The sequence below is a fragment of the Ambystoma mexicanum genome, chromosome 4p (assembly GCF_040938575.1).
Source record: "Ambystoma mexicanum isolate Mex_15411 chromosome 4p, UKY_AmexF1_1, whole genome shotgun sequence".
Lineage (NCBI taxonomy): Eukaryota > Metazoa > Chordata > Amphibia > Caudata > Ambystomatidae > Ambystoma > Ambystoma mexicanum.
The window spans coordinates 969,034,640-969,046,697 of NC_090927.1; the positions used below are offsets into that span (position 1 = coordinate 969,034,640).

Below are 12,058 nucleotides of genomic sequence, written 5' to 3' on the forward strand. Positions count from 1 at the left end.
CATACAATTGTGTAATGGCCCTACTGTGCATTCTAGAGTATGGGGGTGACAATGTAGACAGCTAAGGTGCTCATGTCTTCACTCTGGGGCCCACCACACATTTTGGTCTTTTAAGTGAAAGGGTCGACCGGCGCAGCCCTTCACTTAAGGCCACACACTTTTGAAACGACAAGGGAGAGGGGCAAATTAATGTTACCTCCACCTTTTGGGTGGAGGTAAACATATGGACATGATCATTTGATGTTTACTGCATAAACTATCCCTCGAAATACTGCATGTAGTAAATACAACATGGCCTATGCTAGGAGATTTGTTTCTGGCTCTTTGGGAGAGTTCTTGGATGTCAACTTAGTGGATAAACAAGGACTTTTCACACTTGGTCCAACCAACCGCTCACATGGTATTGTAGGCTGAGCAGTAAGGTAGAGTTAGCAAATATGGGGCTGATGTGCAAGTACAATTAACAACACTTAGCAGTGACACCAAGTAATAGAGTTCCCCACTGATCTATACAATTATACTATTTATCAGGCCGTAATACATTTTGTATATACAACTCAAAAATACTATGTACTAGTTCCTCTGCACAAGTTGTGCCTACAGCCAATAGGTAAGTAATAAATGTATTTTAAAAGCACACTTTTGGGGAAAGGTTAAAGGACACAATTAGGGGAACATTTCCATTTCCACCAGACTAGAGGTTACGCTGGGGGAATCCTAGGCTAGAACTCCATCAATCACAGCCAGCTAAGGGTAGTGTAAGGAGTAGGCTTTGCGCCCATGCAGTACCTACGGGGGAGTAGGACACCAAAAGTGGAACATACACTCGCACCCCTTACTCTGATTTTCCAGCTGACCACCCCTGGGATACTCAGAAGCACTGGGGACACTAACTTCTATCAGTGGTGACATCAGTAATGGTCCTGGGTGCAGTTGATCAAGAAGGAGTCCGCATTGGGTCAGTCTAGGCAGAGATTCCAATGTAAAAGAACAATTCCATCAGACGTGACGCAGGATGGGCCAGACACCGCAGGGCAGTATCCACAATGAAGTCCATGACAGCGAGGGACCCCCAGGACATGGCAGGAAAAGTGCAGCTGCGAAGAAACCACGGCCATGGGTCTGCAGGCTCAATGTGTTGCAGCAGCAAAGAACAGGCTCCGAATAAGCCCCTCCTCATGCCGGAGAACAGGGGCAGCAGGCAAGATCTTGGGCACAAGTCGAAGATCTGCAGCGTCCCATGCTGCATCTCAGTACGGTGGACGTTGCATCAGCCAGGCCTAGTTAGTGGATGGGCAGCCCGCCGCGTGGTCCCAGGGCACTGCCAAAGCCTGACGGCAGAATACTGGTGCAGGGCACAGGACTGGATGAGTCCAAGCGTCCACGTGATACAGGCATTGTCAAGAATGTTCCCTTGTGACAGGAGGGCTTGGGCGGTAGATGGCCCAGGCAATGCTAGTTGTCTGTAGTAGCAGTTCCCTGGGTCTTCAGTGCAGTCGTCTCTTCTCTGGATCCTTGGCTCTAGTGGGAGGCCTTTAGAACGACTGCAAAGCTCCCCTTCTCATCCGAAATCCAGGCTTGGCAGTTCTCCCAGCCATCCAATCAAAATAATCTCCGCCCTTTTGGGCTGTCCAATCATGGACATCTACTTACCTCCATCTGCCCAGCAACAGACATCTCCTGGAAGAAGCGTGGATAGGGAGTTTCAACCAGATGAGTCACACAAAGCACTTTGCCCAGGAGTCCAGTCAGACCTGGTGAAAGCGTAGGAGCTTATATGGGAGTTTCGACCTGAGAGAGAAGGAAGACGGCAAAACGCAAAATGGCCAAAGGACAGCATGTAAACCACATGGCAAAGCCATTTTGAGTATGAAGTGCTCAAATTGGCCTTATGCAGTATATAAAGATGGTGCATTAACAGTGCACCAGAAAAATAACTAAAACATGGTTCACTGTCCCCAGCCTATTTTATGCACATACAAATGAATATAATATGCTGCTAAACAAAAGGGAAAAGGGACTCAAACCACTCCTGTAACATTCCACTTAAGGTGGTGTGTGTCACAAAACGAAAACACAGGAAAACATGAAAAGGAGAAACAGACTCTGTGTACTGGCAGCACAAGGGGCTCAACAATGTCCCCCCAAAAATAAATGATTTGAGCTGGTAAGTGAAGCTGCAAAGACTTTAATTACCTCCAAGAACTGCCACTTTTCCAGGATAGAGACAAGAAGCTGGGGGTCCCACTTAAAATGCTGGACACAAAATTCCAATAATACACATCTTTCCTAACCACCTGTTACTAGGCAGTCAGAGAAAACGAGGGACATTTTGTAACACAGTCACTGTTTGTACCATTCCTGGCAGTCACATATTGAGGGTCTGAGCGCTATGTTATGGGAAACGTTCTCGAGGGCGTAGTTCGGCAGTGCAGACCCACCTGTTGGGAGACCTCTGTCCTCTCTTGCTCGCTCAGATATAACCATGGTTATGTCCTTGCTTATTTTCCTGTGCACTTCGTGAATCATGTGGGTTTCTAGGGCCTCCAGAATTCTTTGAAGCTAAAATAGAAGAAAACATGCATTAAGAGCTGTGTTGTCTGATATATCAATATCAACACTATGTACCCTTCCGCTTCTTGAAATTGGGAATCAGGAGCGGCCATGACAGATGAAAACGTCAAGATATAATAGCTACAATCTAAGACACAATTATCCATAGAGGTCCCTGTTCCCCATGATATTCTTAGCTCCTACCAGCTTCAGAGGACAGAGAGGAATACATGAATGGGATTGCTTGGAGAGGCTGCCATGATAAGCAGAGGAACAAATGACAAGGAGCGCCATTATAGGACACTGGTGACCTTGAACGAGAGAAATAAAACATAGGCGAAGAAGGCGCTGTGTCACAAGAATCAGACTCAAGTAATCAACGTATAGCACTGCGATTGCTGCACAAGAACACATTTACCTTGGAGCGGACTGCTTGACATGGCGGCCTTCGCTTTATAATACGGATCCAGAGTACATATATTGTTTTGGTTCAGGGCAGTTTTGCGTCAGCGCAGGGAAGTATTGCAACAGCATTTGCACTAACTAACCAGCTGGTAAAGTCCAAGGCTTCCTCATCACCGTCTTTACTTAAATGAGACTTCCGCCTCCAGACTGATGATACCTACTATCCAGCCACCCGGGGATAATAGGCAGAGCGCAGTCTGTCGTCCGTCTTCTATACCTTTTATTTAGTTCTTTTGGCCCATCCCCATGGGGAAACATAACCCTCCATCTATCCACCGCTGACTACTGAACGTTCCAAGCCGTTAAAGTAAGATTGAGGTGTGAGAAAAAGGACTGTGGCGTGTTAGCTTTGGCATAGCAGTTATGAAGATTACTGGTCAGTAAACGGGCCCTTGCCACCTCTTCCGACTCCCTGGTCACGGGCATTACCTACGTGAGGCAGTACCAACCAGTATCCCAGTACGAGCTAAGAATATGACCAGTTGCTGCACACTCTGTGGTTCATTAAGAAGTGCTGCCAACAAAACAGAAATTAAAAATGACCTGCCGAATTCCACTGATGCTGAACCCCCCCCCCAACCCATTCACGTGTCAGTATCTTACACATGTATTTTGCTTGGCCAGTGGTGCAGCATGTTTTTAAACGATGTCCAACCCCAGTCCACGCAGGTGGCAGCCATACCCCTAGTTGAGTGACCCTGAACATTTTCGGGAATGTGAGAACCTGATGCGTCACAACCTGTTTAACCTGCCTATATTCTCCACCTCATGGCTGAGGTGTGTTAGGCCCGGACTGGGCCCTTGAAAGGAGGACAGACACACCGATGGAGAATATACGTCTTTCTTTATTCTCGTACATTCATGAAATGACCCCGTACTCCCTCCCCTCCTTCTGACGTACTTCCCCACGTGATGTCTCTCACGTGGCAGGGTTGCAGTCTCTTAAGGAGACACGAGCCCTGCAATAGCATAGCCCCGTTACATCACCCCCGGACGAAATGTCCTTGCATCGAGTTCAGCACTCTTCGACCAGGCGTGCTGGTTTCTTTATGGCGCGCTGGGGCCGGGTGCTGGTGCCTTCTTGAGGATCTTCTTCAGGTCTCTCTGTCCTCTTGATTCCTGGCCGGGGAGAGAACCTTGGAGGCGTCCACAATGCGTCTCGCCCATCCACTGTCATCATCTCAGGGTCTGGGGTTTGGAGTCTCTCAGAGTCTGTAGTTGTTGCCAACTTGAACTTTGAACAGTTCCTTGTGATTTCTCTTTCTTCGTTTTCGACGGTCACCATTGTTCCTCTAACGGCCGTGACCTGTAGTGTCTGCGGGGAGAACCTAGGGTCGCTCTTCTTCACCGTTGGCTGTTGGACAAAGACCTCATCTCCTACTTGAAAGTCTTTCGGAAGTGCTCGCTGCTTTTCATCGGTTTGGGTGCGGGCTCGTTCTTTTCTCTGCGCATCTCTTTCTAGGAGTTGTGTGTCTGTTTCCGGTCTGTTCAACGGGTGTTGAATGATCCTTGTGCGAACTTGGTACTTTACCATAAATTCAGCCGGGGTCTTGTTTGTCGCTTCATGTGACGTGTTCCTGTAGTCCTGAAGCATCCTGCACAGAGCTTGGTGGAGATCTACATTTTCTAGCTTGGCTCTTTGTACTGTTTTCTTGATAGATGACATGAACCGCTCCGCCATGCCATTCGCCTGGGGCCAAAGTGGCGTTGTTTTCCGATGTTTGAAACCCAGGTGCTTTGCCAGTTTTGAGAAGTCATGTCCACAGAAAGGGGGTCCGTTGTCAGATTTGATCACATCTGGTATGCCCCATTCGCTCACTACTTCATCGAAGATTGCCGTTACTTCTGCAAAGGCGGTGGATGATGACCTTTTGACAATGGGGAAATGTGAGTGTTCATCAATGAACAGGAGTAAGTATTCTCCTGACTCTAGGGGCCCGTAGAAATCTACCGCCACCCTTTCCCACGGACGTTCCGGGATCTGTGTCACTTGTAGAGGTGCGGGTGCTTCCTCCCTGGCTGTGCATTGGCATGCCATGCAGTTTCTTACCCATCGATCGACTAAGGCATCGAGAAAAGGAAACCATACGTGGCGTCGTAGTTGGCGCTTGGTGTTGTCTGCGCCTCTGTGACCTTCATGTGCTGTCTTGATTATTTCAGACCTCAGGGCCGTTGGGATTATTATTCTGCCCCCTCTGAGAAGTATGGTGCTGTCTTGTACGGCCAGCTCCGAGTGAACTCTTGCAAACCTTTCCAATTTGTCTCGGTTTGCTCCTGGGTGTGTTGACAGTGCTCTCTTGTAGTCTTTCCACTTGTTGTGTTCTGTGAGTTCAATTGCCAAGGCCATGGATGGGTCCGCTGCTGTTGCGAGTGCCACTGTTTCCAGTGACATTGCCGGAGGTAGTGCGTTGGTGGTGACATAGCTTATGTATTCTATGTCGCCTTGTCTTGGTGTTGACGTTCCGGAGGGGTGTCTCGACAGATAGTCGGCTGGATTATGCTCGCCCCCCGGTTGATGAATGATGTGATAGTCATATTCCTGCAGCCGGATGCCCCATCGTTTGATTCTGGGGGGCATTTTCGTCCGTGGGTTCCCAAACAGCGACAGGAGGGCCTGGTGATCCGTTATGAGGGTGAATCTTTTCCCGATGATAAAGTTGTGAAAGTGTTCACATGCCCAGACTGCTGCTAGACTCTCTTTTTCCGCTTGGGAGTATGCGGCCTCGGGGGACGCAAGTGCTCTGCTGGCATATGCCACTACATGCCTCGGGTGGGCGTCAGTGCCGTTGGTCTGGGCGAGTATAGCCCCTAGTCCCATCGGGCTCGCGTCGACCACTATTTCAATGTGCCATTCTGGGTCGAAGTAGGCCAGTTTCCGCGCTTCTGCTAGGGACGGTTTAATGGAGTCAAATGCATCCTGGCATTCAGCTGTCCAGGCGAAGAGCATGTCCTTCTGGAGTAACTTCCGAAGAGGTTCCGTGATGGTGGCATAGTGGGGTATGTATCGGGCACAATACCCAGCCATGCCTAGGAAAGAACGGACATCGGCAATCTGTCTTGGAGCTTGCAGATTGAAAATAGTGGCCACTTTGTCGGGGTCCGGTGTCATCCCATCGGCCGAGAAGATGTGACTGAAAAATGTTAGCTTGCTTTTGCTTAATCTGCATTTATCCACGTTTAGCGTGAGGCCTGCGTCTTGGATGGCTTTGCACGTGGCGCGAAGAGCGGCGTCATGTTCTTCACGAGTGCGCCCAAATACCAGTATGTCGTCACTATAATTCAGTGTGCCTTTGATCGGACGTATGAGTTGCCTGATGGCTTCATGAAAAATTTCCGCAGCTGATGAGATGCCAAAGTTTAGGCGTTTGTACCGAAACAACCCATCGTGTGTGGCAAACGTGGTGATCCCCCTGGATTCCGGGTGGAGTACCATCTGGTGGTAACCCTGGTTCAAGTCCAGTTTTGAGAAGAGGGTGGACTTATTCAATTGAACTATCATGTCTTCAATTCGTGGCCCAGGATGCCTTTCGCGCTGGATTGCTGTATTGGCTATGCGCATGTCGACGCAGAGTCTGAGACGTCCACCGTCTTTTGGTACTATTACCAACGGGGATACCCATGGGGTCGGACCCGTGGCTGGTTCAATTATTCCATCATTTAGGAGTTGATTGAGTTCTGCCGACACTGCGGTCTGAAGATGGAACCCGACTCTTCTCGGGTGTTGTGGTACAGGTCGGACGGTGGGATCTATGTGGAGTTTCACAGGTGGTCCTTTCAGTTGACCTAGGCCTTTGCAGATGAGAGGGAACTCTTTCAGGATGTCATTGCGCGACATCATTTCAGTTTGGGTGAGCGCTGGTGAGAGGAAGAGCACTTTCTCTGTCGTCTCCAGTGTTGGGTCTGTGGAACGGATTTTGTCCCCTTCACAGACATGTATGTCGATGAGTCCCAGGCACGACGCTGTTCTGTAACTGAGCAGGCATCTGCCTTTGGTAGGGCTGCGAATGACATGGATGTCAGTCGTGGTGGATTGGTTATCATGGATGAGCCGACGGCTGAAAAATCCAATCGATTGCAGAGGAGTTGTGGCACCCCATTGGTAGATCTTACAGTTTGAGGGTGTCAGGGGCGGCCGGTTGGTGATCTGATTGAATTCCTTCTCAACCATTATGTTAACGGTGGCCCCCGAGTCTACAAGGAAACAGAATTGTTGCCCTGCTATGTCGACGGGTATCTTGGATGCCTCACGGGCTTCGCCTTCATCCATGATGAGATTCACATATTCGTCGTGTGGATACTGATTTTATTGGTCGAATTCCTGTTGGCCTCCTTGTGACCCTCCCTCATATTGTGAAAATTGTGTCGGGGGCCCATCATATTCGTCTCTGATGTGGGACACTTGCTCCTCACCCTCGGGTACACCTCTTCGACTACTCTGACGTACCTCAGTGGATTCTGGGCGTATGGATGTGGTTGGTAGGCCTGGGTTAGGGGGTTCCTGACAGGCGTTTTGAATTGAGGGGCGATTGGGAACTTTTGTGTTGGGAATGGTCTGCCTTCTCTGCAGACTAATTGGAAGTGTCCCTCTTTGCCGCAGTTGCCACATCTCTGTGATATGGCGGGGCAGGTCCCTGCGTGGGGGAAAGACATTCCGCAGTGGTAGCATTGGCGTTGGGTCCTCGGCGTCGTGGAATAGTTGGGGTTGGCGCCTTTGTCCCCTTGTCTTGCGTGGCTGGCCTGTAGCGCTACAACGGTTTCGGCTTTCTCTTGTCTCATCGAGGCGGTGTTCGAAATTTGGGACACTTGCTTTTCGACTCTCTCTAGAATTCTGGCCATCTGGCTCACTTCCTCTATGGTGATAGGTTTTTTGAGGAGTTGTTTCTTTAAGGTTTGAGACAAACAGCCTTCAGTAATCCTCAACCGTATGGCTTCGTCGAGTGAGAAGGCTTCAAATTGACAGTTGGCCCCTTTTATTCGTAGGCGGGTTATGAACTCATCAATGGTTTCATCGACTCTCTGCATGCATAGGTTGAATATGTATCTTTCATAGTCTCTGTTGGGTTCAATAACTAATCATCTGTTTATGGCCGCTATTAGTGTTGGAACGTCAGTCTGTTCTGCGGGGGGAATGGTCTTGGTAAGGACTTTGATGTCATTTCCCGCCAGATTTAGGAACATGCTTCATAGCCGAGGGGACTTGTCTTCCCCTGCAGCGTCAATGAAGGTGTTGAAGTCTTCTAGCCAACCAGTCCATCTTGGACCTTTGTCCGCTTGTGGCATCATTGAAAATGGGGGAGGCATGCGCCATGCTGTCGTTGCTGTGTTCCCTGCAGGGGCTGGGGCATTTGGTGGTTGTTGGGCTTGAGGCGAGCTCATGCTGAGTGTTTACGCAGCAGGCAGGGTGTGCCTGAGTATGTGTGGTGGCAGTGTTGTCTGACCCACCTTTGATGACTTCCAGGCTTCCGTTGCACCTGCTGGTGGGTCGCCGTGCAGTCGGCGTAGGGCGCCCCGGAAAAACACTCCTGGGCAGTCAGCTCCTGTTGGGCCGCGTGGCGCCTGGCACGTGGGTTCTCTGTCGTAGTCTGGGGCCTGGTGGTGTAGTTGCTGAGTCACACGACGCGGGCGTGGGTCACCCGCTCTTCATTTATTCATGTGATTTTCTTTTCCAGGAAAAGGGCCTGGGATCAGGCAACGTCGCTGGGACCACGCAGGTGGAGGAGGCGGAACTGTCCGCAGCGCGGATGCGCTGTCTGCTCGGTGAGGAGAAGGCGGGCCTGGGATCAGGCTCGGCGCCGGGCTCGGAAATGCCCGCGGCGCGGATGCGCTGTCGGCGCGTTGAGGAGGCGGCGGGCCTGGGATCAGGCTCGTGCGCCAGGCTGGAAGGTGCCCGCGGCGCGGATTGGAGTGGGATCGCTGCTCGCAAAGGAGGAGGACTCGGTGGTCTGGTAGGTCAGCTCGTCACCAGATGTTAGGCCCGGACTGGGCCCTTGAAATGAGGACAGACACACCGATGGAGAATATACGTCTTTCTTTATTCTCGTACATTCATGAACTGACCCCGTACTCCCTCCCCTCCTCCTGACGTACTTCCCCACGTGATGTCTCTCACGTGGCAAGGTTGCAGTCTCTTAAGGAGACACAAGCCCTGCAATAGCATAGCCCCGTAACAAGGTGGTCGGTGTCATCACTAGTTTAGAGATGCCGTGCTGACAAAGCGTGGCTGAGACTGTTGGAATGTTTCAGTGCGGTATACATGAACAGTGACCCCCCATGTTGGCACCACTTGCTCTGATGGATCCAGCTGATGGCGTCATGGGGGACAAAAAGAAGCCAGAGAGACTGGTGAGTGGAGGCAGTCCAAATCTGCGGGCTGGACTTTTCAGCATAAAAAGCAGATTTCTTATGAGGACAGACATTTAAAATTCTCTGCAAATTTTAGAAATCAGTTATAGATTTTAAAATATTTGGACAGTTCCAATACATGTCCTCTGTATAAGTATGGAATTTACCACTCCTCAGAAGTATACCAAATATTTCTGATGATTTTCACAAGGTTTCCCATAGATTTCGGTGCCTCTACTGTTTAGGATCTACTCTGTGGACTTCCCAGTTACTGCCTGACCGGAAGTTAGCAGTGAGATACCAGCCAAGCAGCTCGCTGCCCTGCCTCTACTGTTAAGGATCTACTCTGTGGACATCCCCGTTACTGCCGGACCGGAAGTTGGCAGTGGGACACCTGCCAAGCAGTTTGCTTCTGTGCCTCTACTGTTAAGGATCTACTCTGTGGACATCCCCGTTACTGCCGGACCGGAGGTTGGCAGTGGGACACCTGCCAAGCAGTTTGCTTCTGTGCCTCTACTGTTAAGGATCTACTCTGTGGACATCCCTGTTACTGCCGGACCGGAAGTTGGCAGTGGGACACCTGCCAAGCAGTTTGCTTCTGTGCCTCTACTGTTAAGGATCTACTCTGTGGACATCCCTGTTACTGCCGGACCGGAAGTTGGCAGTGGGACACCTGCCAAGCAGTTTGCTTCTGTGCCTCTACTGTTAAGGATCTACTCTGTGGACATCCCTGTTACTGCCGGACCGGAAGTTGGCAGTGGGACACCTGCCAAGCAGTTTGCTTCTGTGCCTCTACTGTTAAGGATCTACTCTGTGGACATCCCTGTTACTGCCGGACCGGAAGTTGGCAGTGGGACACCTGCCAAGCAGTTTGCTTCTGTGCCTCTACTGTTAAGGATCTACTCTGTGGACATCCCTGTTACTGCCGGACCGGAAGTTGGCAGTGGGACACCTGCCAAGCAGTTTGCTTCTGTGCCTCTATTGTTAAGGATCTACTCTGTGGACATCCCTGTTACTGCCGGACCGGAAGTTGGCAGTGGGACACCTGCCAAGCAGTTTGCTTCTGTGCCTCTACTGTTAAGGATCTACTCTGTGGACATCCCTGTTACTGCCGGACCGGAAGTTGGCAGTGGGACACCTGCCAAGCAGTTTGCTTCTGTGCCTCTACTGTTAAGGATCTACTCTGTGGACATCCCTGTTACTGCCGGACCGGAAGTTGGCAGTGGGACACCTGCCAAGCAGTTTGCTTCTGTGCCTCTACTGTTAAGGATCTACTCTGTGGACATCCCTGTTACTGCCGGACCGGAAGTTGGCAGTGGGACACCTGCCAAGCAGTTTGCTTCTGTGCCTCTACTGTTAAGGATCTACTCTGTGGACATCCCTGTTACTGCCGGACCGGAAGTTGGCAGTGGGACACCTGCCAAGCAGTTTGCTTCTGTGCCTCTACTGTTAAGGATCTACTCTGTGGACATCCCTGTTACTGCCGGACCGGAAGTTAGCAGTGGGACACCTGCCAAGCATCTCGCTGCTGCACTAAGCTTTTACCGACCTTGTCATCCCTAGCAGTGATACAGGGGATGTGATTGCCTCAAATATTCTGCCCTGATAGAAACCCTTGTTATATGTGCTGTGTGTGCTGCCCAGCGATAGCTAGTCGCAGCTCCTGCATAAATTTGATATGCAGGGGTGGACGGGCCTATGGGGAACTCTGGAGATTTTCCAGTAGGCCTCTGCACCCTGGGCTTCTCCTGTGTAGTTACCTACTTTATTTACACATTTCCTCAGAGGAAAAGGGTTGGGCTTGCTGAAAATGTGCAATATGGGGCCACTTGGAGCATTATTTCCATGGCCTCTTTTGGTACCCAGTCCACCCCATGTAATATGTTGCCCTGAACTGCTTAGTGACCTTTTCCGCATCAGTCACAGTGATGCCAGAATCCGTTCAACAAACACAGCTCGTGGTAGTCACCATGCTGCCACGCTACATTTTATCAAAACACATTAATTAGTGTCATGCCCCGGATTATCCACTCTGCTGAAAAGTATATTGCTGCAAGGTTTCGATGATTATATGCATAACACAAAACTTATCTTGTCAAGCCTGGAAGGGATGAGTAGCTCGTTTCAGTGGAGACAGACACAAACGCAGGAGTCATTGGTGGAGGTGAGGAGTATGGCCCAGAAGTGGTGGGGGAAAAAGGTGTAGGTCTCTCATAAGTAAGGGCTGTGACGTGGAAGATGGACGAGGAGGTAATGTGATTGCACTGACTGACCAGTACGAAGATAACATTTGTCATCAGTCTGTGCACGTGGTAGTGCCCAACTTCCCAGGACTGGGGCAGAATTGCCTGGTACCAGAGCAATGTGTGTAATGTGGCCACAGCTCCGCAGGTTAGGTTAGATCCTGCCGATAACTCCTGCTTGGGATACTGGGCCTGATTCACAGCAGTTTGCAATGGAGAAAAGGACCTTCAGATTCACACCTGCTGCCTAAGCCGGAGCCAGTCAGGAGATGTATCCGGTGGTAGATTTGTGATGCTCACGTGCACATGAGATTCACTAAGATTTGGTGATGGGCATCTCCGTGTTGGTCCAGATTTGCCCCCCTTTTAGGCTTTGTGAATCAGGTGTGAGGCAATAGGTGCAAATGATTCTCATAGGCGTCTCTCCATTTGCTGCATTGCAAATGTACGTCAGC

At 50.3% G+C, this 12,058-nt stretch overlaps 1 protein-coding gene across 1 annotated transcript in view; it reads right to left on the bottom strand.

Annotated features, from left to right (window-relative positions):
* The window catches only part of LOC138453561 (coiled-coil domain-containing protein 162-like), a 377,757-nt gene that overhangs the window by 344,332 nt on the left and 21,367 nt on the right, over positions 1 to 12,058 (bottom strand). Inside the window, exon 3 of the mRNA XM_069606542.1 lies at positions 2,442 to 2,562. Coding sequence (XP_069462643.1) covers positions 2,442 to 2,562 — 121 coding nt within the window. The remainder of the gene's footprint in view (positions 1 to 2,441; positions 2,563 to 12,058) is intronic.